The sequence below is a fragment of the Trichomycterus rosablanca genome, chromosome 6 (assembly GCF_030014385.1).
Source record: "Trichomycterus rosablanca isolate fTriRos1 chromosome 6, fTriRos1.hap1, whole genome shotgun sequence".
NCBI lineage: Eukaryota > Metazoa > Chordata > Actinopteri > Siluriformes > Trichomycteridae > Trichomycterus > Trichomycterus rosablanca.
This window is the reverse complement of record NC_085993.1, coordinates 34,987,576-35,015,200: the sequence shown is the minus strand read 5'-3', so window position 1 is coordinate 35,015,200 and position 27,625 is coordinate 34,987,576. Positions and strand designations below refer to the sequence as shown.

Genomic DNA, 27,625 nt, shown 5'->3' with positions numbered 1-27,625 from the left:
TATTAAACTCTCGAGCTTAAATCCCAGATGGTTTTAGTGATCAAACCAGGCATCCAAACAGGCAGAGTTGGCTGTGGAGGTGAAATGGTCAATGGGCTTTATTGCTGCTGTACCTATGCTGTCTGGTTAATAGTGGGGTATTCACAGTATTCATAGCTTGTCTCCCAATATGCGGAATGGTTCTCTTAGATTCCCTCACTGGCAGGTAAAAAGAGACAGCCAGAAATTGAGCATGAGCAGGATGGGTGCGTCTACACAGACAGACTCATGCTGTTCTTCAATGGTCAGGACTCTCACAGGATCACTACAGAGTAGGTATTATTTGGGTGGTGGATCATTCTCAGCACTGCAGTGACAATGACATGGTGGTGGTGTGTTAGTGTGTGTTGTGCTGGTATGTGTGGATCAGACACAGCAATGCTGCTGGAGTTTTTAAAGACCTCACTGTCACTGCTGGACAGAGAATAGTCCATCAACCAAAAATATACTGTATATCCAGCCAACAGCACCCCGTGGGCAGCGTCCTGTGACCTCTGATAAAGATCTCAAAGATTACCAACTCAAACAGCAGTAATAGATGAGAGATCATCTCTGACTTTACATCTACAAGGTGGACCAACTAGGTAGGGGTGTCTAAGAGTGAGTGGACATGAAACTGCATCAGCGCTGCTGTGTCTAATCCACTCATACCGGCACAACACACACTAATACACCACCACCATGTCAGTGTCACTGCAGTGCTGAGAATGATCGAACACCTAAATAATACCTTCTCTGTAGTGGTCCTGTGAGGGGGTCCTGACCATTGAAGAACAGCATGAAAGCAGGCTAAAAAAAAAAGTATGTAGAGAAACAAATGGACTACAGTAATTTTAGAACTACAAAGTGCTTCTATATGGTAAGAGAATCTGATAACATGGACAGTGAGTAGAAACAAGGAGGTGGGCATAATGTTATGGCTGATCATTGTATTCCTTTTAGCAAATGATGATATTTTGAGTTCCCAGCCTTAGCAGAGATCACTTTTCCATGCACTTTTTAAGGGTGCAGTAGCACCTCAACATCAATGCTTAGAGCAGAATAGTGTTCCAACCAAAATATACAGCCAACAGCATCAAGTGATCAGAGAGTGTTTTACAAGTTAACACACATGGTGAACGAAATCGCTCGTCTCTATTTACAACCAGAAGTGCTGAAATATAAGAACAGTGGTAGCCTATGGGATCCAAAGTGGAAGTTTGTGGGTTTGAATTCCAGCTCTGCCATGCAGCCACTGTTGAGCCCTTAAGCCCCCCTGCTCCAGGGTCGCAGTACAATAGTGCCATACCTCTGCACTCAAATAAAGGCGGTGCATCCTCCCTAGATTATAAAACACTACATATTTTATAGACAAAATCACTTCTTCAGCATTTGACACTTAAATGTGTTTCTCTGCTATCAAGTTGGACTGTTTATAAGAATCACAATAATTTGTAGTTGACCAAGCAGCCAAATATGAAATAAATGAAAAACAGAGACATAGTTTGATATAGCAATATAATTGTAATTATTAGCTGATGTCTTTTTACATTTAATTAAAATGTAAGATGTGAAACATAAATGAACAAAAAGGAAAAGTGGATCAAAATGTGAAAAATCAAAATATATATAAAATAAAACACTTTTCTGTCTTAATCCCTCGAACATTCGCTCTCTTTATTTAGTCCTGCTCAGAGAATGCAGTAGATGTTTTTCCATATTTTTGAAAATCCACAACACAGCCGGGTCCACTGAGGGGTAATATGGAGCAAAATGACGTTGGTAAGATGTGATTATTATGCTCCAGCATCAGATGCACACGCTGAGTATCTGTAGGTGTAAAGCTTGTTGTCTGCACCTCCACTCAAAATCAACTAAAAAAGAAAGATTTAAAATATATATATTAGACAATACTGCAGACTTTTTAAGATTAGGTATTAGGGGACTGTACAGTCTGTGGGACTGTAGAATTTCTGTTTAAATAAGCACTACAATTTGAATTATGTTAGATTTACTATGTAAATGCATTCAGCAGTTAACTTCACAATTTTAAAGCTTAGACCAGCTAATATCAGCCATTTCTACTATTTATCTACTGTATTATTCAATATCATGGTATTACAGCAATATTAAATGAAATGAATCACTATGAACATTTATTTTAGCATGAATCCATACTTTGCTCATTTTGGACATCTCATGCAATTTTCATCATCTCATGTTTCTCAAATTTAAAACAATGTTTTTCAATTATAAATCATAATCAACAAAGCAATTTGAATTAAAAGTGGAATCCTTTGAAATTTAAAAAACATTCAGATGTATTTACGTAACACTCCAGCTGTTATGCCGATTTGTAATAAAAACATTGTATTTAATTCATGCAAAAAATGGATAAAAAGCAAAATAGAAGCATTTCACATTTGGCTTCCAATGAAAATATTAAACAAACCAACTCACTCTTAGTATTTAGAATAATTAGATTAATACAATGGAAAGAATTAAAGATTTCCCATGTTTTACTGACCAGCTATACATAAATATAAGCTAATTAAAAAAATTCCAAATAAGGTTTATGTTGATCTTACTGTTCTAGATTACTAGATACTAATTACTACTATTCTAGTGTGACAATAATTTTAATAATAAAGCATAAAGACTTAATATAAGATATAAAAGTATAAGTATTAATATTAATATAAAAGTATAAGATGCACCCAAGTGTACTTTGCACCCTTATTTAAAAAGACATTTAAAAAGTGTTTAAATTGTAAATTTCGTGGCTGGGTTTGAAATCGCCTACTACATACTGTATACTGCACTTAGTAATAGTATGCAGTATAGTATTGGGACAGTGGTAAGCCTGGTGGGTAGACCTTTGGGCTATCAACTTAAAGGTTGAGAGTTTGAATCCCAGCTCTGCCATGCAGTTTGAGCAAAGCCCTCTCTGCTCCAGGGGCGCTGTACAATGGCTGACCCTGCGCTCTTCCATACAAGCTGGGATATGCAAAGAAAGAATTTCGTTGTACTGTACATCTGTGTATGTATATATGACAAATAAAGGCGTTCTACTAGTATGGACAAAAGCAAACAATACTGCGGGGAACGCAAACATGAAAATTCCCTCCACTTTTTTAACCGCTTGTCGAAATTGGACGCATTACCTGACGGGACGTCTTCCAGGTATATACTGCATACTAGAAAAATTTGTTTTGTTTGCTTACTGTATACTGCATATTGATTTGGCACCTCATTCTTTTACGAGTTGTATGTAGTAGGCTATTCTAAACACAACCCAAGTTTAATCCATATACACAGTACTACACAGATCTGTTACGTACCTGGCTGTCTGTCCAATCAACACACAGCACTTTGTCTTCATGAGCTGCCAGGTCATACAGAGGAGCCTTACAACTGCAGAATATATGAAGAACATATATTAATAAAAGAAAACCTAAATCAATAGCCTTTTTACCAAACTTTTACTTCATTAAAGATGATGGTAATAAAGATGATCACTGAAAGATCAAGTCAATATTAAGGTGGCAACAGAAGCAGAATTTACACAGAAAAAGAATTAAGAGATAATGATGACAGATCATTAATGTTTTAAGTGTGACATGCAGTTAAAGAAATCAAAAGGAACTGCTTACATATACTAATATTCTGACTACTGAACTAAAAATCAATGTCTTATTCAGTGTTTATAAGTACAGTATAAACATGACTACTTGAAAGATTAGATTATTACAAACAATTTGATAGTTACATTATTAGTTAGCATGTAAACACACTACACATTAAAGAAAGAACATTTTATGAACATCTGCTTCCCATGTGCCCACAGTCCAAAGGAATAATATGTACAATGCTTTGATCAGACTGTCATTACTTTTTGACTGAAGTGTTAAATTAAGAACAATTTGTTTTGATACACAAACTCACCTCCTGGTGTCCCAGAGTTTCACTATGTTGTCCAGGGAGCCGGAGACCAGCTGATGTTTGTGTAAAGGAGACCATCTGACCGTCGTCACCCAGCCAGTGTGTGACGTCAGGGACAGGAGAACCAACGAGCCATCTGAACAGAAAGACAGATAATGAACCTGAAATGTAAAAACAAAGTAAACAGAATGCACTTTGTGTGAGAGATTTCCTCACCTTTCGAGCGCGGGTCCCACAGCCGAACGTGTCTATCTGTGCTTCCTGAGGCCAGACGGTGACACAGCGGTGAGTAAGAGACACAGTTAAACACCTTACTACCCGTCTAAAACAGAGCGAAGAACAAATCAGCACATCAATTTCAGTCAAAAGATCAGTTGAACACCAGATCATCCAATCTATCAGTCATCATATGAAGAGCTCTTTGATTTTAAACAGATGTGAAAGCCACAAGTTTTAAATTTCCTTTATATTCTGTGAAAAAGCCACACCTATAAATGTAAATTACAGTGATATACTAATGCACATATTTCATTATCCAGATGATTGGTTCTAGCCTCACCACTGCCAGGTTGCCACCGTTTGGCCCTTGAGCATGGCCCTTAACCTTTAATTGCTAAGACGATAAATACTGTAAGGATTTGGATAAAAGCGCCTTCTAAATGCTTTAAATGTAAATGGGACAGGATGCCAGTCTATTGCAGGACCTCAGCCATCCCTCCAATAGCACCGCTTGAGATTTGTGCCCTGGATTTAATCAGCAGTGGGGTAGAGCAACATTTCGCTGGTAACCCAGGTGGACTGTTTTTATTCACTCAAAAACTTTCATTTTAATAATTCATTTAATAAATGCAATTAATTTGTCCAACTTCACTCTAGGCCCATATTATTAGTTAGTATGGAACAAATTGTATTTACATTACATGCAAATTTAAGCAATTGAGGGTTAAGGGCCTTGCTCAGAAACCCAACAATAGCAACTCAACGGTAGTGGGGCTTGAACTAGAACTTTCTGATTACTATTCCAGCACTTTAACTGTTAAGCTATCACTGCCCACTATTCCAATTCCAGCCATTCAATTATTATCATTCAGTGATTTTAACAGAATATAAACTTTAAATGGTCCCTGGTCTATCTCACCAGTGTACTCTTTTGCCCGCCTGTCTCAGCATCCCACAGTCGAATGGTGTGATCCCAGGATGCACTGCACAGCTCCTCTGTATCAGTCCAAAGCACACTGGACACAGCCTCACTGTGGCCTGACAGAGTCATCAGAGGAGTCTGTAGAAATCAAGGCAATGAAATGTGATGTACAAATACAGTTTAATTACTATCTGCCACTTAATTAAATGTAATTCATAAAATGCCAGGTTTGTGTCCAAGCAACTAACCTTGGTCAGGCCTAACTGCTCAGTCCTCTGCTTTTTCCGTGGCCTGTTGGGTTCCTCCACCTCATCCTCCTCATCTGTGGGAACTGAGACAGGAGGAGCAGCTTTAAAACACCTCAGTGATTTTGCACACATCTGCTTTATGCTCACTTTTCCCTATGCACAATCAAATTTTGTTTAGACTTCTTCATATTACCTGCTGACCAGATCTTCAGCATTTTGTCCCATGAGCCGCTGCAAAACTGATGCAAAAAAGAAGAAAAAAACTGTAATACAAATCGCTGTCATTCAAGGAAACCACTAATAAAATACAACTGCTCTAATATGTGTAAGCTGCATATGGTTAAATCTTTTAGCATCATTATTGTTAAGATTTATCCTTTGTGTATTTGTACAATCAAACTAATGTTTGATGGAAATGTTTTTCAGCATATATTTAACCATAATATTTGCTTTTATTTATTTATTAGGATTTTAAAGTCATGTTTCACACAATTTGGTTATATTCATGACACACAATATTCATCAGTTTGAGTTTTTAATGTCAATGTTTTTAATGTCTGTGTCTCCAATTCACCTCACTTGCATGTTTTTGTACTGTGGGAGGAAACAGGAGCTCCCGGAGAAAACCCACTCAGACACATGGAGAACAGGCAAACCCAACACAGAAAGGACCTGGCCCACTTCACCTGTGAATCGAACCCAGAACCCTCTTGCTGTGAGGCGAAAGTGCTACCCACTGAGCCACCGTGCCACCCTAATATTTGCTGTTAAGTCATAAAAGGTGGAGCGGTCCGGGTCCTTTCTGTGTGGAGTTTGAATGTTCTCCCTGTGTCTGTGTGGGTTTCCTCCAGGAGCTCCAGTTTCCTCCCACAGTGAAAAGACATGCAAGTGAGGTGAATGAGAAATACTAAATTTCCTGTGATGGTGTTTGACATTGAATTTAAACTAAAGAATCATGTGTAACCTGTAACTACCGTTCCTAGTGCTGGACAATAATTTGATATCGATATATATCGCGATAGAAAATGTTTCAATAACGGTGATATGATTTTTAAACAAATTCGATCGATATACATTACGTCAGTGCGTGATGAAGTACGCCACAGGCACGAAGCCAGTGCTCAGCGTTACCGCTCTGATTACACCACGCTGCAACACGGTGGATATTAGCGGCTAAATGAGTTCAACAGCTGTGAGTGAACGAGCATCCACAGTCAGGGGCGGAGCCGGGGGTGGCCGCTTTGCCGGTGTTACTTTTTTGCGGAAGCATTTCTGCACACAGGTGTTCCCACAGGGACGCAATTCAACAGCGCGCCTCAAGCATGTAGTTCTCCACCAAAACAGTGCAGTAACACATTTAACATAAATGTCAACCACCAACACTATTACAGAAGAAGTACTACTGAGTACTAATACCAGTTATTACTACTACTTCTTATTAGTTGTGGCACACTACGAGTAAAGGCACCAACGGGATATTCGCGTTCCACTGTTGCCAGATTGGGCGGTTTTCCTCCTAATTGGGTGGGTTTTTTTTCAGTTTAATTAACAATTTAATAGCATTTAAATAACACTTCTATTGAAAAGAGAATATTCAGTTTTAAGAAGCCCCAACATTGTAGAAGGCTATTAAAAGTAAAGTCAATGTTCAATGCTGATTTGGCTTAATAGTGTTGGTCAGAATGTGTCATATTCTTGAAAGAAAATTAAAATTTGTTTTCCATGCATTCACACTAGCATGTTCTGGGGTTTAAATGAGTCTCATCAGTACACACAAGTTTGCAGTCAAATGATCAAGTATTGCAAAGGAATATCTTTGAAATTCTGTTAAGGTTATAGGCTATATTTTAGTTGTTCACAGGGAAAATTAGAAAAAATAAAAAGTTTATTATGCTAGGCTTGATGTAATTCTACATGGCACTCACTGCCATAGGTAAACGAGTGAGGGACCAAAACACTACTAGATCAACAGCCACTAGCCACATACAAAAAATAAGGTATCAGACAGTTTCTGTGCCACCCCTGTGTGAGCAATGGTCTCAGTTTGGCCACCCCTATGAAAACTGTCTGGCTCCACCACTGTCTACAGTTGAAAAAGAAGCAGATGAAATAGCTGATAAGAGATGAAGGACTAATTCAGTGGTGTATTCAGCTTGTATTTCTTGCCAGAAACCAGAAAAGAGGTTTGCAGGTACCGCCATCCAATTTTTGTGTTCTTGGCAGTTTTTCTGACATTTGTATTATTCATATCGATATCGGAATTATATCGTATCCACCGAAATTAGGAGTTATATCGTGATATAAATTTTAGGCATATCGTCCAGCCCTAACTGTTCCTGTCATGAATGTTACCAAAGTGTAAAACATGACCGAAAATCCTTATCAACAAATAGTGCCCATTTTGCTGGCAGTTTGATAAATCAGACACTTTTGGGGTTTTCTGATTTGCCCGTATTTGCCAAAACATATATTTACCTTAGTACGTGTGGGGTCGACAGAGATAGTGTCCACGCTCCCAGCATGACCACGGCAGCAATGACGCGCCTTCACTTTGTTTTTCTCTGAGTTCCACTCCCACAGCAACACAGTCTGATCCAGTGAGGCAGTCAGCAGCAGTGAATTCAGCCCGTCTGAACACATACACACCCAGTAACATTAGAACCACCTTGTGAAAGAAATTTCTCCTATAATCTCTTGTACAGTAGTAGCTCTTGGACTGTAGCAGCTCAGCGGTTAAGGCACTGGACTGGTAATCCTAAGGTTACCGGTTCAAGCCCCTGAGCAAGGCTCTTAACTTCAATGGCTTAAAACTATACTTAATGATAACTGTAAGTCGCTTTGGATAAAAGTGTCTGCTAAATGCCAGAAATGTAAATGTATAAAAGCAACAGAACACTTAGGGTTTCCTGTTATAACAAATAATATCAAGGTTTTCCTTCTACCTGCAACAACAACATGAGAACAACCCTCCTTTTAGTTTTATTCTGTAAGTAGAAAAACAAATTAGACCATAAAAGAAATGTGTACACATTTTTGAGAAGCTCACCTCTTTTTACCCAGGCCACATCCTTAACAACATCTGTGTGCCCAGCTATAGTTATCATCGACTTTCCTTCAAGAGACCATATCCGTGCTGTCTTATCATATGAACCTGTGAGGATCCTAACACACATGCACACAAATAAGAAGTTTGTTTGTTCGTTTATTGGTTTAACAACATGTCAACACACTGGTTACATTCATGGTAGGATCATCCTGTCTTTTCTTTATACATAAATGCACCACTGCTTTCACATCATCACATGAAAAACTTCTTCCCCTTAAAGCTTCTTTGAGCGGTCCAAAAAGGCGGAAATCAGACCACGCTAAATCCAGACTATACGGTCTTTGTCTCTCAGACACAACCAATTACTACTACTCCCACCCTCACCGTCTCCAACAGAAATATAAAGGTGCGAAAACTTTTTGAATTTTTGAAAATCCCTTGTATGTGTGTATATAAGGATTAGATCATAGTCTTTCTTGTTCAGTTTTTGTTTTGTCTTCATATGTGTGCTTTCAGTTTCTCTTCATAAAGAGTAAAGTACTGTTCAAGTACTTAACCTTGTTGAAAATTTATTTCATTGTCTGGTAAAAAGCAAGTCTTTGCTGCTCTTGTAAATACTTGTGACTGTCAGTTAAAATATGTCTGATGGAGACAGGCACTTGGCAGGTGTAACATAATGGAGCCTTTTTTTTATCAAGTAAGAGTGTTTAAAATGTATGTCTGATTCAGCACCTAGTGTATGCCACCTGATCGCTTACTTTTTCTAGTTGGAGGTATACGAGAAGCACAGGTTGTCTTAAATGTGTACATGTGTAGAAATGTTTCCATAGCAGTCCAATTGGTGGTGCACATACACCGATCAGGCATAACATTATGACCACCTTCCTAATATTGTGTTGATCCGCCTTTTGCTGCCATAACAGCCCTGACCCGTTGAGGCATGAAGTCTGACACCTTTCTATCAGAACCAGTATGAACGTCTTCAGCAATTTGAGCTACAGTAGCTCGTCTGTTGGATCGGACCACACGGGCCAGCCTTCGCTCCCCACTTGCATCAATAAGCCTTGGCCAGCCATGACCCTGTTGCCGGTTTACCACTGTTCCTTCTTTGGACCACTTTTGATAGATACTGACCACTGCAGACTGGGAACACCCCACAAGAGCTGCAGTTTTGGAGATGCTCTGACCCAGTCGTCTAGCCATCACAATTTGGCCCTTGTCAAACTTGCATAAATCCTCACGCTTATTTATTTTTCCTGCTTCTAACACGTCAACTTTGAGGATTAAATGTTCACTTGCTGCCTAATATATCCCACCTGTATATATTCACCTGTCAGTGGTCATAATGTCATGCCTCGTCGGTGTACAAGTTCACTCTTAGTACCGGTCCCAAGCCCAGATAAACAGGCAGTTTTTTGCTATTTAAAACCTGTGCCAAATGAAATATGTTGATCAGAAGCTGGGTGTTCAGACTGTTGACAAGCAAAGCTGGTGGAAACTATGTTGGTTTTCTATTTGATCAGCAATACTCTAATTAGTGCACTTACATACTGTTATTATTATGAAACAACTTGTGGCACAGTTTTTAAGCTATGGGCTACTAGTAATGTTTGTACTATAAACTTAAAGCCCAAAAATCAATGTGCAAAATTTCTTCTTACCATTCAGAGTCTGCCTCCACTGAACTGATCCAGTCATCGTGCATAATGCATTCCTCTGGCTGTGGAGCTGTAAACTTCTCTACATACTCAATCTCCACCACTTCTTCCTGTAAAACAGACACAAATGCAAAAAGAAATATAGATACACTTATACTTAATAAGAAAAAAAAGTCTAATGCGTCTGAACTCGAACTCGTACCGTTGAGATACTTTCTGCTTCCATGTGACTGGCCAGAGAGGAGCGAAGGAACTGGCCTCGGACCAGAAAGTCAAACTCCACATGTTTGTGATCCGCTAGCAAGAAAAAAGGGTATAGACTTAATATTCATACTTTCAATAATACAAAAATTATAGCACGTGTATATTACATTATTTTTACTATGTACTAGCAATAACAGCATAACACTATGTTCTCAACCCTTAATTTGAGAAGTGGTTATGTTTGTTTATTCTTCTTTACCCCAAGTGTATTACTCAGCCAAACCTGTCTGTTGAAATACAATACTGTTACTCAAAAAACCTTTAATAAATACATGAGTCTAAGTGGTAGAATGATGAACTTACGCTTTCGAGCCTCTAGCAATTTGTTGATTACATCGCTCAGGTGTGTGACCTCTGAAGAAGCCGGGATGGAGAAAGGTACATCATCTACAACAAACCTGTGAACGCAAAGTGCAAGAATCACGTACCACACAAAGCATATATCAATAAATCTGTGCAGAATAACATTGCTAGGCTAATTACATTATGTACGGGGATGCAATTTATTTTACAACGATGAGCTATTGGGTAGTGAACTGGGTCGACTATAAACTAGACTGTATATATTAAATCCAAGCTGGAGAAAATGTAGGTCAATTTACCTTTAATATGTACTATATAACTATAAAATGTCAAGCTACACAATAACTGGTCACAATAACTACCATTAGACATTCAAAGATCATGAATTTCTAAATTAATATTTTAAGTTTGTTTGTTTATTAGGATTTTAACGTCATGTTTTTACACTTTGGTTACATTCACGACAGGAGCAGTAGTTATTCATTACACAAGGTTCAACAGTTCACAAGTTTATATCAAGCACAGTCTTGGACAATTTAGTATCTTCAATTCACCTCACTTGCATGTCTTTGGACTGTGGGAGGAAACCGGAGCACCCGGAGTAAACTCACGCACACACGGGGAGAACATGCAAACTCCACACAGAAAGGACCCGGACCGCCCCACCTGGGGTTCGAACCCAGGACCTTCTTGCTGTGAGGCGACAGTGCTACCCACTAAGACACCGTGCCGCCAATATTTTAAGTTGGTGGGAAATGCATTAGCAGTTATTGTAATAAGCCACTAATACTACTAATAGGTTGGCTTAACTAACAATGAAACAGTCTGAGGAGCTCTGTTTAGATCCCAGAAAAGACTTAACAGAGTATTTTATGCAACTTGAAGCCCTTGAAGATCATCTGTACAGAAAATTCTCCATAAGCACACAGTACATGGAAGAGCAGTAAATTTGCCAAGGCTAAAAACAAAACACAAACTGTCACCTCATGCCCAGAATATGTGTGTCCAGATGGTTGGATATAACAGCAGAATTTCCAAAAAGTTAAAAGCAGTGGAACACACCATCATTGGCCATTCAAGCATGCTTTGGGCTTAGAAGCTTCTGTGCAAGAACGAAGCCTAAGCTCTGAAGTCCTAGCTTGGCTAAAGTTTGTAAATGATAGAAAAGTATGGTCTGGGAGTGTTTTACTGCCTTTGAAACTGGGGCACTGCTGAAAATAATGAAGAAGACACATTACCCACATTTCTTGAATACTGAATGAAGATGGGGGTATTTAAAAGGACTACGGACATCAAAACCTGCCTAGTGAGTACTCTAGTAATTAGAGCTTTGGGTTATGAATCAGAAGGTTGTGGGTTGAATCCTTGGTCTTACTAAGCAGCCACTGCTGGACCCTTGAGCAATACCCTTAACCCTTTCAGCTGCTTGGGTGCTGTACAATAACTAATCTGCATTCTGAGCTCAGCTTCCAAACAAGCTGGAATGTGTAGATCCCATTGTACTATAGACGTCTATATATGTATTTATGGCAAATAAAGGAATTTCATCTGCCCTAAGTTATAAGTATTAAGGTTTTTGAGAATGTATAGTCTGTATTGACAAGTCAGTGCTTGAGAAATAAAAGATACATTCAGTTAAACTTAATGTCAAACACAGTCATGGACAATTTTGTATCTCCAATTCACCTCACTTGCATGTCTCTGAACTGTGGGAGGAAACCGGGGAGAACATGCAAACTCCACACAGAAAGGACCCGAACTGTCCCACCTGGGGAAGGAACCCAGGACCAATGGACCTCAAAAGCAGTTGTATGTCTAAAAGCTATTAACGTTGAGACTTAATGCATTTAAAGGCACAGAGGTAATAAACTCAAAACCACTACAGGCCTGATGTAAATATGTGTGAAATAACGACCACAAAATACTTTTTAGAGATAAAGTCTTAAGCAAAAGTTTAGACACCACTGGACTAGGTACATGTTAACCTTTTTAATGCACAATGAGAGGAATAAATGTGGCTTTAGTTGTGGCACAATCTTCTATGGTATTTTGTTAAATGTAGCAGTACAATAGAAATGTTGCACTAAAATGTGCAGGAAAAAAATCAATATTTTACTTTGAGATGTGTAATTGTATTGTCACTTAAAAAAGCAACAGAATGTTGATTTCCAAACGTATCTATAAAACTTTAGGTGAATGTAGACATGAGCAAATGAGTAATTATACATGTAAGATTTAATTTACATTTAATGAAGTAATGCACTACTCGCCTAGCCTAGCAACTTTAGCTAGCTACGTTACATAAAGTTTCTCAATAACCACCCAACAACACATCAAAAACACATACTTACTTTTTGTTCTCAGTGAAAAACCTCGCCTGAAGATGTGCCATTTTTACCCAACTTAAATATCTGTATGTTTAATGAATAATATATTCCATGTATGAACTGTAGCGAGGTCTGTACAGCCGTGCTGTAACCATGCGGCTCAATGCGCGTGTGTACAAGGCATTACGAGTTGATCACATAGCAACCGATCGTTCGGTGCTGGTTGCAGATTAGTTATGCCTGTCTGAATTTTTACCTCAACCACGTGGAATTTGGTCACTTTTATTTTTTAATTATTATTATTATTATTAAATCAACATAATATACCCATACAATACAAGGCGGGGAAACAACAATAATGAAGAAAAAAATATTACAAATAGAAGGAAAACCAGTGAACATCACAAGTAATCATTCAACTAACAATAAAAAGTCGCAAGACAAAAAGGAAAGGTAGAGGAAAATGAGTAAAAGGGACAAAATGGAGCACAATTAGAACAGAAGATATTTTCTCATAGATTTGGTCACTTTAACGCTGTTTAAACTTGTTGTTTGGTTCCCTTGATCCGGACCAACCATGAAAATGATTGTTACATTTTAGTACTGTTGTTAGTTCACAAATTGACAATCAAACCAAAATAAGTTTTTTAAACAGGGAGGGGGTGGCTCTTTGGGTAGCACTGTCGCCTCACAGCTAGAAGGTCCTAGTCGATCATAGAATGGGGTGGTCCGGGTCCCTTCTGTGTGGAGTCTGCATGTTCTCCCCGTGTCTGTGTGGGTTTCCTCCGGGTTCTCTGGTTTCCTCCCACAGTCCAAAGACATGCAAGTGAGGTGAACTGGAGACACAAAATTGTCCATGACTGTGTTGGATATAACCTTGTGAACTGATGAACCTTGTATAATGAGTAACTACCGTTCCTGTCATGAATGTAACCACAGTGTAAAACATGATGTTAAAATCCTAACAAACAAACAAACCTGGTGGTATTTTTACCAACAGAAAACACAGCAAATGGTGGTAAAATAGATAAAACAACACCAGAAATTTCTCTGCTGTACATTTACCGTAATAATAATAATTGTTTTGAATATTAATTAAACAAATCACACTACAATTTGTTTAGAAACGGACTGAGCCCCCCTGCTCAAGCAACCTCATTGGTGCACACCAATAAGGTTGCTTGAGCAGGGGGGCTCAGGCTCAGGCTCAGTCAGCATGTCACACATACTGAAATTAACTTCACTGATGGAGTAATTGCACCAGGGTTTGATCAAACCAAAGCTAGTAAGTATAATTGCTGCAGTCAAACTAGAAGTCACCAGTTATAGTCAGACACATTCACTGACTGAGAAATGTGACCATGTTTTAAAGTTCAGTAATATAAGAGAATGTTCTACACCTCCAAAATAATAATCTAAGTTGCTGGATGTGTATTATGCACCCATCATACAATTAGAAAACACAATAAATGTTTAAAAGTAACTCATAACTCAAGTAACATATATTCAGATTAAAGATAGATACTGGACAAAAGTGCCAAAAGTTCTTTCTAAAACATCCTCTCTAAGCTTGTCCCATTTCTTGTGCAAGAACAAAGAAACTTTGTTCCACTTTCCTGCTTACTTTTCAAATATCCGTCTACATTTATCAGCAAAAGTTGCTCAAGTGTTTCTCACACACAACTACCTAGTGATATTGCTTTTAGTTCTTTATAATGTTTTAATAAAAATAGTTGCATTATAGTTTTAAAATAGTTTCATATATATATATATATATATATATATATATATATATATACTGTATATATGTATATATATATATATATATATATATATATATATATATATATATATATATATATATATATATATTAGGATTTTAACGTCATTTTACTTACTTTGGTTACATTCATGACAGCAACAGTAGTTACACAAGATTCATCAGTTCACAAGTTCAAGTTAAACAGTCATGAACAATTGTATCTCCAATTCACCTCACTTGCAGGTCTTTGGACTGTGGGAGGAAACTGGAGCTCCCAGAGGAAACCCACACCGACACAGGGAGAACATGCAAACTCCACACAGAAAAAACCCGGGATCGAACCCAGGTCTTGCTGTGAGGCAACAGTGCTACCTACTGAGCCACCGTGCCACCCAGTTTCTAATATATAGTTGCATTATAGTTTTTCTCATATTTGGTTAATAACAGTGGCAAAATACAGTACATCAGTTAAAAATTCCTCTAGTTTCTTGAGATATGTATAGTGGATTTTAGTTGATGAGTTGGGCTATTCTAGATTTGGTAGTTGCCTTTTTGTATTTCATTGATCTAAATCTACAAGATTTAGATGACACCAACAGTATTTAGTATTTGTGTGTACTGTCTTTTGTGTGCCGCATACTCCAGGGCCTATACTACAATTGCCCAAGCTGGCCAGTTAGGAAGCATAAACAATTATGAATTAGGTTTACTTGCCTTGTTTAAATGAAAGTGACAACAGGTAAACTGTTGCAACAGCAAGACAACTACGAAAATTGAATGTTGTTTGAGGTTGATGATTTTGGTTTCCATTGACCCATGTTATGTTATTTTGTTGTCAACAAATTACACAATTTATATCAGTAAAATTTTCTACTTAATTATTTTGTTTGTCGAGATCTGATTTGTGATTTAAGAGTTCCCTTAATTTTTTGAGCAGTGTATTAGATTATGTGATAATTACATTTGTCCAGGTCCACTTTATGAGTAGCTGGGCAACACCCACAAAGCATTGCAGATGTGTATGGCATGTTAACACTTTAACTGAAAAGTGTCAAATGATAATTAATAAAGTTAAAATTTCACCTAGTCGTGTAACCTCTCTTGGTGATTCTTTACAGATGGGCACTTCAGGGCCTTCTGAAAACCAGGATCATTGCTTGTAATTTTTAACTATTTGATTACACCATGTAAGATGGATAAATGTACACCCCTTCCCAAGCCCATGTTGATTAAGTCATCTTAGTTATTTTACATCGTTTGGGTCATTTTGTCCTAACAGGTCATTGGGCCAAGGCTGCATCTGGGATGGAGCTGCAGCTGCACAGGGGCTTTATGCTTTTCCCAAGCCCCCCTCAAATCCCACTATGGGACACCCTGTAACTCCCCTGAGCTTGCTCCGTTTGGCAGCGAGCGCCCGGGGGAGGCAGGCCAGAAGATAACATAGCACTTGAAGATCCCCATATTACCTCACCAGATAAGGCAAAGGGAGGCAGACGAAGCTTGGCGAGCCGGACGTCAGACCTCTGGTCAAAAAAGTGGAGCAAACCCCTGCTGTCCACTTTCCTTTGGAACTGGGCACTTCCAGTGTAAAACAAAGACTTTTGTCTGCTCAGCGATTGTTCTAGTAATGGCAGATTTGGTTCTGCAAGATGGTCTTACTGGGGAGCAGGGTAAAATGGGAGGCAGACATCAGACTATTAGATGGACACAGCCGTGCATCAGACAACCAAAGGACAGAGAGCCGAAGAAGTGGGTGAGTACCACCAACAGAGAGTCATATCAGGAAAAATGCCAATCAAAGGTACAACAGAATTGAACTTAACAGAACAATAAAGGTGGTGAAATCATTGAACCAAACTGTGTCCAAATGCTGTTTGTTTTTACACATTTTACATGCCTAACACATGCCACAAAAAGTACCTTGTATTTTTATTTTTTTTATATAAATGTTTTACTATTGAATCTAATGTAAACCATTATTTCAGATGGCAATTTTATACAAAAACACTTTTGAGACAACTGAATAGTATTTAATATTAATCAATCTCAACCAAATATGAATAAACATATTAGGTCTTTGGACTAATTAATTACAAAAAATTCACAAAATTACACACATCTGAAACTAGAATATTTAGATTTTTTTCTTTTAAAAATGAGCAAAAGAATCAGTACATGCTACTTAATACCATAAACATACTGTTTTACTATTTAACATTGAGCCATTAAGAAGAATTCTTAGTTGTCAACCAGTAATATAATGTAATTAAGTCTATTCATGTATGAATTGCTCCACACAAAAACTAATATTGTTTAAACAGACTAATAAAAATACACATTTAAAATTTTACAATTTATTTAGAAATTTAGAATTTAACAGCAACCAGCCAAGGTGCCTGTAAGACTAAAAGATGACAAAATGTAAGTATATTTATACATTCTATTATTAGGTTATCAGTTGATCAAACTACAATTATATGTCAGAGTTTACATACACTCACATACAGGGACTCACATGTTTTTTAATTATTTTAATTAAAATAAATTGTAATTAATTGTGCAACTGATCTAAGTGATGTGTGACTTAATAATTGGAACACATGAACATATATTCACTGGGGAAAAAGACATATGCAACCACACAGTTTTAACTATTTGATAGTTAAAATTTGACAGTGCATATATCTACTTCATATTTACAATAATAATGTCTTTTGATTCTGTACTCATAAATATGAACAGTGAAGTAACCAATCATGCATGTCTAATAGAGAAAATCTGTATAAATTGCACAAAGAAAAAATGCTGTTACTGGATGGATTTTTTTAAAAAGCAATCAGTGAAGCTGAGGGAGCATTTTAGAGACAAAGATCTTAGAGATGTATTTTTTGTACAATATATTTTGTTTCCAATTTTGGAGCGGCAGGAGGTGGATGTGGAGAAAATGCTTCATCAAAAAAAAAAAAAACATAGTTGCTTAATATAACAGTTCAGCTGCTCAGCAGTATAGGGTCTGAACTTCAGGTTAGACCATTCTAGCACCTTCAGTGTTTACTACAAAATTACATGCTTGCATAATGTGGCTAGGCTTTGACTTGCTGAAGCAGCATGATGGACTGTAGATGATAAAAATCTAATCATTCATTGCAATAATTTATCGAGAAACGTTGTCCTTAAACATTTGGACTATTTGCTAAGTTACTGAGCAGCAAACATTGACCCATCCTTGCTTGTAAACATGTAAAGATTCCTGGTATTAGTTTGCCCCGTCCCAATATTTTGGAATGCACTCCAAGCATTAAATTAAGACTTAGCATATAAGTACAAAAGTCAGGTTGATAGGTAAAACATTAAATATTTCTTCTAGTTCACAAAACCTGATTAAGTATTCTAAACTGGAATAATAACCCTGCTTGTTACTTCACAAACCTAATCAACAAACTACATCATCTTAACACTTTTTCATCATTCACCTTTTTCCCCGAAAATTTCAGGCCAGGTCTGTACAAGGAATACAATCCAAGGTACCAAAGACTCACACCTCACCTGTAAATGCAGCGAGGGAGAGGAGTCGAGTAAGGAACCTACGCCAGGCTTTTCAGAGCCTTCAGGCCGCCCTGCCATCAGTTCCTCCAGACACCAAACTCTCTAAGTTGGACGTGCTGGTCCTGGCTACCAATTACATTGCCCACCTTACTGAGACGCTGGAACAGGGGGAAACTACAGTGTGTGAACATCAAACACTGCACAGAGCTGAAGGATACCTGCACCCTGTCAAAGTAAGTTATGCCTCCATTAGATATTTACTAATACATAAATACCAGAAGTTTTTTTTTAAGAAATATGTGGTCATGTTACACATTTATTCAAATATTATTATAATTGCTAAAAATATCATTCTGTAAAATATATATTCAAATGCTAAATTTATTTTATAATTAATTAATATAATTTATTCTATTTTTATTAATAATTAATGTTTTGTATTAATTTTTTATACATTTAATTTCATATTAAATCCATTAGACCTAAAATGATATTTAAATATTTATGACTAGATTTTCCTTGTATGTCTGTAGCATGAGCACAGGCGGTCGGGCGCCTGCACAGACATGATTGGCTACTGTCCAAAGAAGGGGGGGGGGGGGTGGCCAAAACAGCCTAGCCACTGGGAAATACACTTGTCAGTGTACTCCCAGTGCAAAAAAAAACAGGAGGGTGGTGTCATGAAGGGCACCCAGTGTAAAACCGTCCCCTGTGGCGATCTCTAAATATGGAAGCAGCCAAAAAAAAAAAAAAAATGATATCTGGCTGTTTGTGATCCTGTATATGAGTCAAACAAGAAAATCATACAGTATGTTAACATACACTTTTGGCCAAAATTATGTTTAGTTAAAGTCAGGGCTCTGTGCAGGCCACTGAAATTTGTCCACCATGTCTTTATGGACCGTGCTTTGTACACAAAGCTACAGCTGTGCTAGAATTGGAAATGGCCTTTTACACCAAAGTTTTACTACAAAGCTAAACAAATATAATTTCTTTTTATTTAATTTTCATGAGCTGCTTTTTCTTGGTCATGGTCCCTAGACATAGCCAATTACCTCTAACTACACAACCAGATGGCAAATTGCAACGCTAAGATTTGAACTTGAATCGAGGCATTTACAAGTTAGCATAATAGAACACTGTAAAACCCTGAGTGCCTATAATTTTTTAAAACAATTTTATTTTAATGTTTAATTTTACTAATTTTAATCAGCATGACCTACGATGGCATTGTAGCTTGAACCTAGAATTAATACCTGGAAAAATTTTCTTTTCACAGAAGTGGCCAATGCGTTCTTTACTTTACTGTGGGACCATTGGAGAGCGACTGACAGGAGCAAACAGTCATCATGAGAATCACCAACCAATCAGTTCTGCTGAGGTTAAAGGAGAGTGAGCTGCCAGAGATACTCATACCAAAAATAAGACTTGCAAATAGGTTTGGATTTAAGTATTAATGGACATGTGGATTTATTTTATTCCATTCATTAATAACTGCTTGATCCTGATCACGGATGGTGGATAAATAAATTAATAAATCTAGATAAGCTAAAGAAATTGTCAATGGATTATAGTAGCACTTATCTTTGTTTCTTACATCTACATAATGGAGTGATTCCCACAATCAGACATCACAATTCCTGGTACTAAAAACAACAACAACAACATACATTAGTTATAGGCAGGGGTGTAGGAACCAGGGGGATCAGGAGAGATGCATTTGCTACTGTGGGGACGCATGTGCAGCTGAAAATTAAAGATTGCGTGTGACTTCTTAGACTGATTAAATAAACTAAAGTACATTTAAGATTGTAGCTGATGTTTTGCAGTATGATTGAATGATCGTGCTCCTGTTAAAATGATACACACAGTGAGCAAAAAAAGTGTTTTGAATAATATTTACTTAATATGCTTTCACAGCATATATTAATTTCAATAAAACATAATGTTTTCCATGTAGTACTTAGTAACATGAACAAAAAGTATTTCTAGTCATAAACTAAAACATCAGGAGATTAGTTTTACCTTTTTTAAAAACAAGTCTTAAGTCATTTTACTTTTATTTTAAAATGTACTTACTTGAATGAGTTGAAATTGCACCACATTGCTGCAAAAAAGCTAATTGTTTGCTTATCACAGACATCCCAAACAAAAAAAAAATTATTACTACTTAAAATGTCTAAAATTAGAATCCGGTGCACCACATCAGCTGCAATGATTAAACCATCGTTAGAGGACATTGGAGTTTTATTTAAACCTCAGACATTAATTTGGTTTGCTCTTGATTGTTGAAGTGAGTGGTATCACCATGGTGAGATCTAAAAAGCTCTCTGAGGCCTTCAGAAAGAAGGTTGTAAATGCATATGAGTCTGGGAAGGGATTTAAAAAAGATCTCAAAACAATTAGAAATCAGCCATTCCACTGTCCCCACTGTAATTTACAAGTGGAAAACATAAATTTTTCCCCACTGTAGAAAAGCAACACTCAGCGAATGATTTTTTTTTTCTCTACGTTCTTGGAAAGCAAACGATCCGATGATTTGTTTTGAATCTAATAGGCCTGCCTCGTATTACTGACGGCTTTTTGCTTTTGAATGGTTTTGATTTGTAGGTTTTAACACGGTTATGTAGCTAGTGATGAGCGGCTCGCAGCAACAATGGGAGGCTTTGTTGCCTAGTGAGCAAACCCAGTTGGCTGAGAGGGACACAAGCTTGTATTTCATCATACTCTTTTTGAATGCGTAATCTAGCTCATATGTTTTTTTTTAACCATTTAAAGCTACGTAGACTTCAGTGTTCATTTTTCTACAAAATGTATCTACATCCAAGTCATAATAATGGATGAATACTTTCTGCTTAAACTAATCACACACACATTATTTAATGCATTGCATGGACTTTTTCAGCACTGACACAGTAGTAATGATTGATACCAACAAAGAAGTCATTGTTCGATTAACACAGTCTAGTTAAATGCTATTTAAATTCATTTTTAGCAGCTGACAATTGATTTTTATGAGATTTAAGGTTTACCAATACAAAGTAGGTGTACAAACTCATTTAGAAAAAGCCGTCTTTTTTATTTTGAAGTTTTTTAAAATACATTATTATTAATTATATCATGAATGACGGAACTATTGAACATTAAAACCACATACAATTGCTGTTTTTTTGTACATGTGGATCTATCTGCTTGTTGCATTATAATTATTATAATTATTATATTACAAAACATGGTGGCATTGTGGCTCGATGGGTAGCACTGTCGCCTCACAGCAAGAAGGTCCTGGGTTTGATTTCCATGTAAAGGGGTTTGTGTCCTTTCTGTGTTAGAATGTTTTTCCCATGTCTGCGTGGGTTTCCTCCGGGAGCTCCGGTTTCCTCTCACAGTCCAAAGACGTGCAAGTGAGGTGAATTGGAGACACATAATTGTCTATGTCCGTGTTTAACATTAAAGACTTAAACTGATGAGTCTTGTGTAAAAAGTGGCTCTCTGTCCTGTCATCAATGTAACCAAAGTGTGTAAAACATGACATTAAAATCCTAATAAATTAATAAAGAAATACTTCGTAGCTCATCTTTATGCTGGTAAACTTCTGTACTGGCAAACGTTTCCATTGCTATCCGGTATCTACCAGCATGCATCTGAACATTGAGGAAACATTTGTGGGAACGTTCTTGTGGAAACGTTGGGGGAACGTTCTTGTGGAAACGTTGGGGGTACGGTCGGGGGAACATTGGGGGAACGTTCGTGAAGGAACGTTGAGGGAACTTTCGGGGGAACGTTGAGGGAACGTTCGTGGGGGAACGTTGGGGGAACGTTCGTGGGGAACATTGGGCGAATGTTCGTGAAGGAACGTTAAGGGAACGTTCGGGGGGGAACATTGGGGGAACGTTCATGTAGGAAAGTTGAGGGAACGTTCGGGGGGAACGTTGAGGGAACGTTCGTGTGGAAACGTTGGGGGAACGTTCGTTGGGAAACGTTGGGGGGACGTTCGGGGGGAACATTGAGGGAATGTTCGGGGGGGAACGTTGAGGGAACGTTCGGAAGAACGTTGAGGGAACGTTCGTGTGGAAACGGAGGAACGTTCGTGGGGGAAAGTTGGGGGAACGTTCGGGGGGAACATTGGGGGAATGTTCTGCTTTTGTACTCATTTTACTTCTGCTTTTGTACTCATATTTTTGGACAGCAAACTTAATAACAGCACAGCCATTTGAGCCACCATCCACAAATCCTGCAATATTTTCATAAACAATCTTTGTTTTAATTCTATTAAACTTGATCAATGCTAGGTTTGTTATCGGTTATCTGCTTCATATCAGGTTTGCACTATTTTTATTAGTTTCATACTGTGCAAAATTGAATAAAATAAGTAATTAAATTAAATTTTGCTGTTGACATTTTTTGGATCTTGTTTCAGCAGTTTGGAATCTTCCACTTCCTCCCCAACAGGGATTTGAGATTTAATTTGTATGTTTTATACTAAATGGGAGTAAATGTAAGTCGTGATTAGTAGTTGGGGAGGATTGTTATGGGGAACACTTGGCAACCACACATGAGGAGGACCCTTGATGTCTCTTAATCATGCTTAGTACAGCACGATCGTACATTAATTCTACAACAACTCCTTTCGATTCCGTTTCAAATGGTCAGTAATAACTCAACATTACTGACCTTTATCACCGAAATACAAACAAAAATCCTTCACCAACATAAACTGTACTGAGCGTTTGGTTGCTATACAAATTCCACATACTCTATTAAACACCAGACATAAAAGATCATCTTAGAACCTTAATATGTACACACACCGATTAGCCATAACATTAAAACCACCTCCTGGTTTCTACACATTGTGTCTTATCCACTCATACCAGCACAACACAAACTAACACACCACCACCATGTCAGTGTCACTGCAGTGCTGAGAATGACCCCCCACCCAAATAATACCTACTCGGTGTATATATTCGTGTCCTTTTGTTTTAGCTTAAGCTGTATTACTCTATTACAGAAGTCCTTTATCATGATAGGTTATTTTTTTTTAGCAGTTCTAGGGTTTGTGTAAGGTAGGAAACACCCCAAATAGGTCGCCAGTCACACACAGGGCAATTTTAACATCTTCAATTAACCTGACACGGGGAGCTTCAGTTTCCTCTCACAGTCCAGACACGTGGAGAACATACAAACTCCACACAGAAAGGACCCAGATCGCTCTACCTGAGAATCCGAACCCAGGACCTTCTTACAGTAAGGCGACAGTGCTACCCACCTGCTGTGACAACTCAATTACATGATTTTGAATTTACTCAGGTGTTGATTTAAGCCAGTGTCAGGCTAGAGTGAGTTTAGAGATATTTTGCTGTCTTTAAGGTACTCTTGAACTTCTATGATTTCATGTCTTTTGACCATATTTTGATTTTTTTTTTTTCATTTAAAAGACTGACATTTCTCTTTGTATTAGACTAAAGGCCCTTTATTTATCAAATCAACTAAAAAACGTTTTAATATATTTACAATGTGTAACACGAGACACTGAACTTTAACAATATGCTATCGACAGAATGTGGACCTTTGATCATGAGCTTGATGGACAGTCAATTCTTAACCATGCACATTAATACGGACTATAAGACTATAAGTCTCCACTTTAAAGGGAAGACTTTGTTTAAGATTATGAATCTGTGAATGTGCACAAATTCCCCGATGCTCAAAAAAGCATTTGTAAAATATGGCACTGCTGATGGGTAAGATGCCCTTACTCATACAATCTACTAATACTTGACATACCAATTCAACTCAAAGGTGTTCAGTGGGGTTGGGGTCAGGGCTTTGTGCAGTACCCCAAATTTTCTCCACACCCAACTTGTTTAATCTTGTTTTGTCAGTAGTAGTTATGCTTGTACATGAAGGGCCTTCCTCAGACTGTTGCCACTAGATCAAAAAAAACTTTATACACCTGTGAACAGTGGGTGTGGCTAAACACCTAAACTCCAAAAATTAGGAAAGTTAATTAAGTGTCCACACCCATAAAGTGTAGTTAATTGGGCTAAATAATTTACCAAGCAGAAGACACTGGCTATCATTATAAAAACAATAATTTATGTATTATCAGTCTGCTCAAATAGGAACATACTGAATATCGTCTAATATTCAGATCCAGATCCTCTTACGCAACATGGGCAATACTCCATAAGGAATGGTACAGTGGTCAAGGCTAATGCTATAAATCTACAGAACTACCAGATAAAAGCCTTCGCTCTTATATTAATAGCAGCCATGGGCCAAAAAGAATCATTCCACTAAGGCAAGGGTTACAGACAGAGACAACAAGGGCAAATGTTTTGCTTCCATGCTACTGACTTCCTTGCTCAATGTTCTCACCAATTAGGGCTATATTTAAGTTTCTTATCCAAGAACACAGCGATTCATTCGTAAATCAAATGTACATGTCCAGACAATGTCCGAGAAGTAAATACCTGTATTATGGACCTTAAACGATAGCCTAACTTTGGAACAAGCTAGACACCAGCTGAAGTATTTTTACTTATTCCAGATGTATCTCATAAACCAAAATGAGCTTTCTGAAGAAAAGGTATTCACATTTAGTACATTAAATTGCAAAAGTTTGTCACATTTGGTTCTGCAAAAAAAAAAGCCCTTGTTAAAATAAAATCACCAAATTTGGCAGTCAAATGTATCTATAACAAAACATACAAATGAACAGGAACTTTAGCCAAAACCTGGTGCTCAATGCTGTGTGTGTGACAATTTTGGCTAGGAACATACATGATCAAATATCAAAATAGAGTTTTTCATAAATAACCAATCAAGTGAGGAAATAGCCCACCATCAAACATATGGGCAAGAAAAAAAACTGGCTACACTAGGTTAAGCACTTCATTAATGCCCTGTATGAGTGGTTTTTATCTGACATAATATAAAGTGTGTGGCCAATGTTCAGGGAGATTTTGGTAGCTTTGCTGGTCCAGTGCAAAACTCCCCAATTAATTAAGTTTAAGAATCTTGTGGATCTATGTGATAAGATGAAGGCTTTGAGTGTTTCTAATACTGCAGTGACATTAATGGTTATTAAATGGAAGAACTAGGAAAAACCTTGTCGCTAACTGGGCACTCTGGCAAGGAAGGCCTTGGTAAGGGGAAAAGTCACTCTACAAGAGATCCAATAGTCCTGTGGGCTAACCTGTTGGACAAACAGGTCTCTTCAACACTCCATCAGGCAGAGTGGCATGACAAAAGCCACTGTTGAAATGACTCAGGCAACACGAGGAAAAAGATTTTCTGGCAAGCACTATAGCTGGTAAAAAACAGGCAATGCACCCCACTAATTAAACCCCATTGAGAGTCTGTGAAGAGACTTATTCACAAACAAATCATTCAATGTCTTGAATAATAAAACTACTAGAATTAGTGTGCGCTGCTTGTTTATATATACAGTGTATCACAAAAGTGAGTACACCCCTCACATTTCTGCAGATATTTAAGTATATCTTTTCATGGGACAACACTGACAAAATGACACTTTGACACAATGAAAAGTAGTCTGTGTGCAGCTTATATAACAGTGTAAATTTATTCTTCCCTTAAAATAACTCAATATACAGCCATTAATGTCTAAACCACCGGCAACAAAAGTGAGTACACCCCTTAGTGAAAGTTCCTGAAGTGTCAATATTTTGTGTGGCCATCATTATTTCCCAGAACTGCCTTAACTCTCCTGGGCATGGAGTTTACCAGAGCTTCACAGGTTGCCACTGGAATGCTTTTCCACTCCTCCATGACGACATCACGGAGCTGGCGGATATTCGAGACTTTGCGCTCCTCCACCTTCCACTTGAGGATGCCCCAAAGATGTTCTATTGGGTTTAGGTCTGGAGACATGCTTGGCCAGTCCATCACCTTTACCCTCAGCCTCTTTAATAAAGCAGTGGTCGTCTTAGAGGTGTGTTTGGGGTCATTATCATGCTGGAACACTGCCCTGCGACCCAGTTTCCGGAGGGAGGGGATCATGCTCTGCTTCAGTATTTCACAGTACATATTGGAGTTCATGTGTCCCTCAATGAAATGTAACTCCCCAACACCTGCTGCACTCATGCAGCCCCAGACCATGGCATTCCCACCATCATGCTTGACTGTAGGCATGACACACTTATCTTTGTACTCCTCACCTGATTGCCGCCACACATGCTTGAGACCATCTGAACCAAACAAATTAATCTTGGTCTCATCAGACCATAGGACATGGTTCCAGTAATCCATGTCCTTTGTTGACATGTCTTCAGCAAACTGTTTGCGGGCTTTCTTGTGTAGAGACTTCAGAAGAGGCTTCCTTCTGAGGTGACAGCCATGCAGACCAATTTGATGTAGTGTGCGGCGTATGGTCTGAGCACTGACAGGCTGACCCCCCACCTTTTCAATCTCTGCAGCAATGCTGACAGCACTCCTGCGCCTATCTTTCAAAGACAGCAGTTGGATGTGACGCTGAGCACGTGCACTCAGCTTCTTTGGACGACCAACGCGAGGTCTGTTCTGAGTGGACCCTGCTCTTTTAAAACGCTGGATGATCTTGGCCACTGTGCTGCAGCCCAGTTTCAGGGTGTTGGCAATCTTCTTGTAGCCTTGGCCATCTTCATTTAGCGCAACAATTCGTCTTTTAGGATCCTCAGAGAGTTCTTTGCCATGAGGTGCCATGTTGGAACTTTCAGTGACCAGTATGAGAGAGTGTGAGAGCTGTACTACTAAATTGAACACACCTGCTCCCTATGCACACCTGAGACCTAGTAACACTAACAAATCACATGACATTTTGGAGGGAAAATGACAAGCAGTGCTCAATTTGGACATTTAGGGGTGTAGTCTCTTAGGGGTGTACTCACTTTTGTTGCCGGTGGTTTAGACATTAATGGCTGTATATTGAGTTATTTTGAGGGAAGAATAAATTTACACTGTTATATAAGCTGCACACAGACTACTTTTCATTGTGTCAAAGTGTCATTTTGTCAGTGTTGTCCCATGAAAAGATATACTTAAATATCTGCAGAAATGTGAGGGGTGTACTCACTTTTGTGATACACTGTATATATTCAAGACCTGCAAATATAATGGCTGCCAAATTGGTAAGATTTAAAGAAATTAAATGATTTTAATTGAATTTAAATCTGGAGACTGAGACGGCCCCTCCTGGATATTCCATGACTGATTTCTTAACAAAGCTCTGGTTGACTATCAAGTGTGCTTGGGATCATGATCTTGCTGGAAAGTCCAATCACCACCAAGGTTCAATTTTACCACTAAAGGCACAACATTATTCCATTGCCTTGCAATTTATTTTTCTACTTATAAGCCTTAC

The 27,625-nt window shown here is 38.1% G+C and overlaps 2 protein-coding genes across 3 annotated transcripts; one reads left to right on the top strand and one right to left on the bottom strand.

Moving 5' to 3' along the window:
- Nucleotides 1-1,522: 1,522 nt before the first annotated feature.
- On the bottom strand, nt 1,523-18,306 carry wdr12 (WD repeat domain 12). Of its 2 annotated transcripts, none has more exons than XM_062996890.1 (13): nt 18,256-18,306; nt 10,621-10,715; nt 10,256-10,350; nt 10,057-10,163; nt 8,396-8,511; nt 7,825-7,979; nt 5,543-5,588; nt 5,350-5,432; nt 5,099-5,239; nt 4,177-4,282; nt 3,964-4,096; nt 3,360-3,432; nt 1,523-1,892 (listed from the first exon to the last, which is right to left on the bottom strand). In XM_062996890.1, the coding sequence occupies exons 3-13, from the start codon at nt 10,277-10,279 to the stop codon at nt 1,815-1,817; spliced, it is 1,062 nt and encodes a 353-aa protein (XP_062852960.1). In that variant the 5' UTR covers nt 10,280-10,350; nt 10,621-10,715; nt 18,256-18,306; the 3' UTR covers nt 1,523-1,814. The 2 variants fall into 2 exon arrangements, with proteins under 2 accessions (XP_062852960.1, XP_062852959.1); XM_062996889.1 differs by lacking the exon at nt 18,256-18,306 and adding an exon at nt 12,972-13,111.
- tcf23 (transcription factor 23) lies at nt 16,213-20,011 on the top strand. Its single transcript, XM_062996891.1, has 3 exons — nt 16,213-16,462; nt 18,204-18,488; nt 19,535-20,011. Exons 1-3 carry the CDS (start codon nt 16,337-16,339, stop codon nt 19,649-19,651), a joined length of 528 nt encoding a protein of 175 aa, XP_062852961.1. The 5' UTR covers nt 16,213-16,336; the 3' UTR covers nt 19,652-20,011.
- Nucleotides 20,012-27,625: the final 7,614 nt, after the last annotated feature.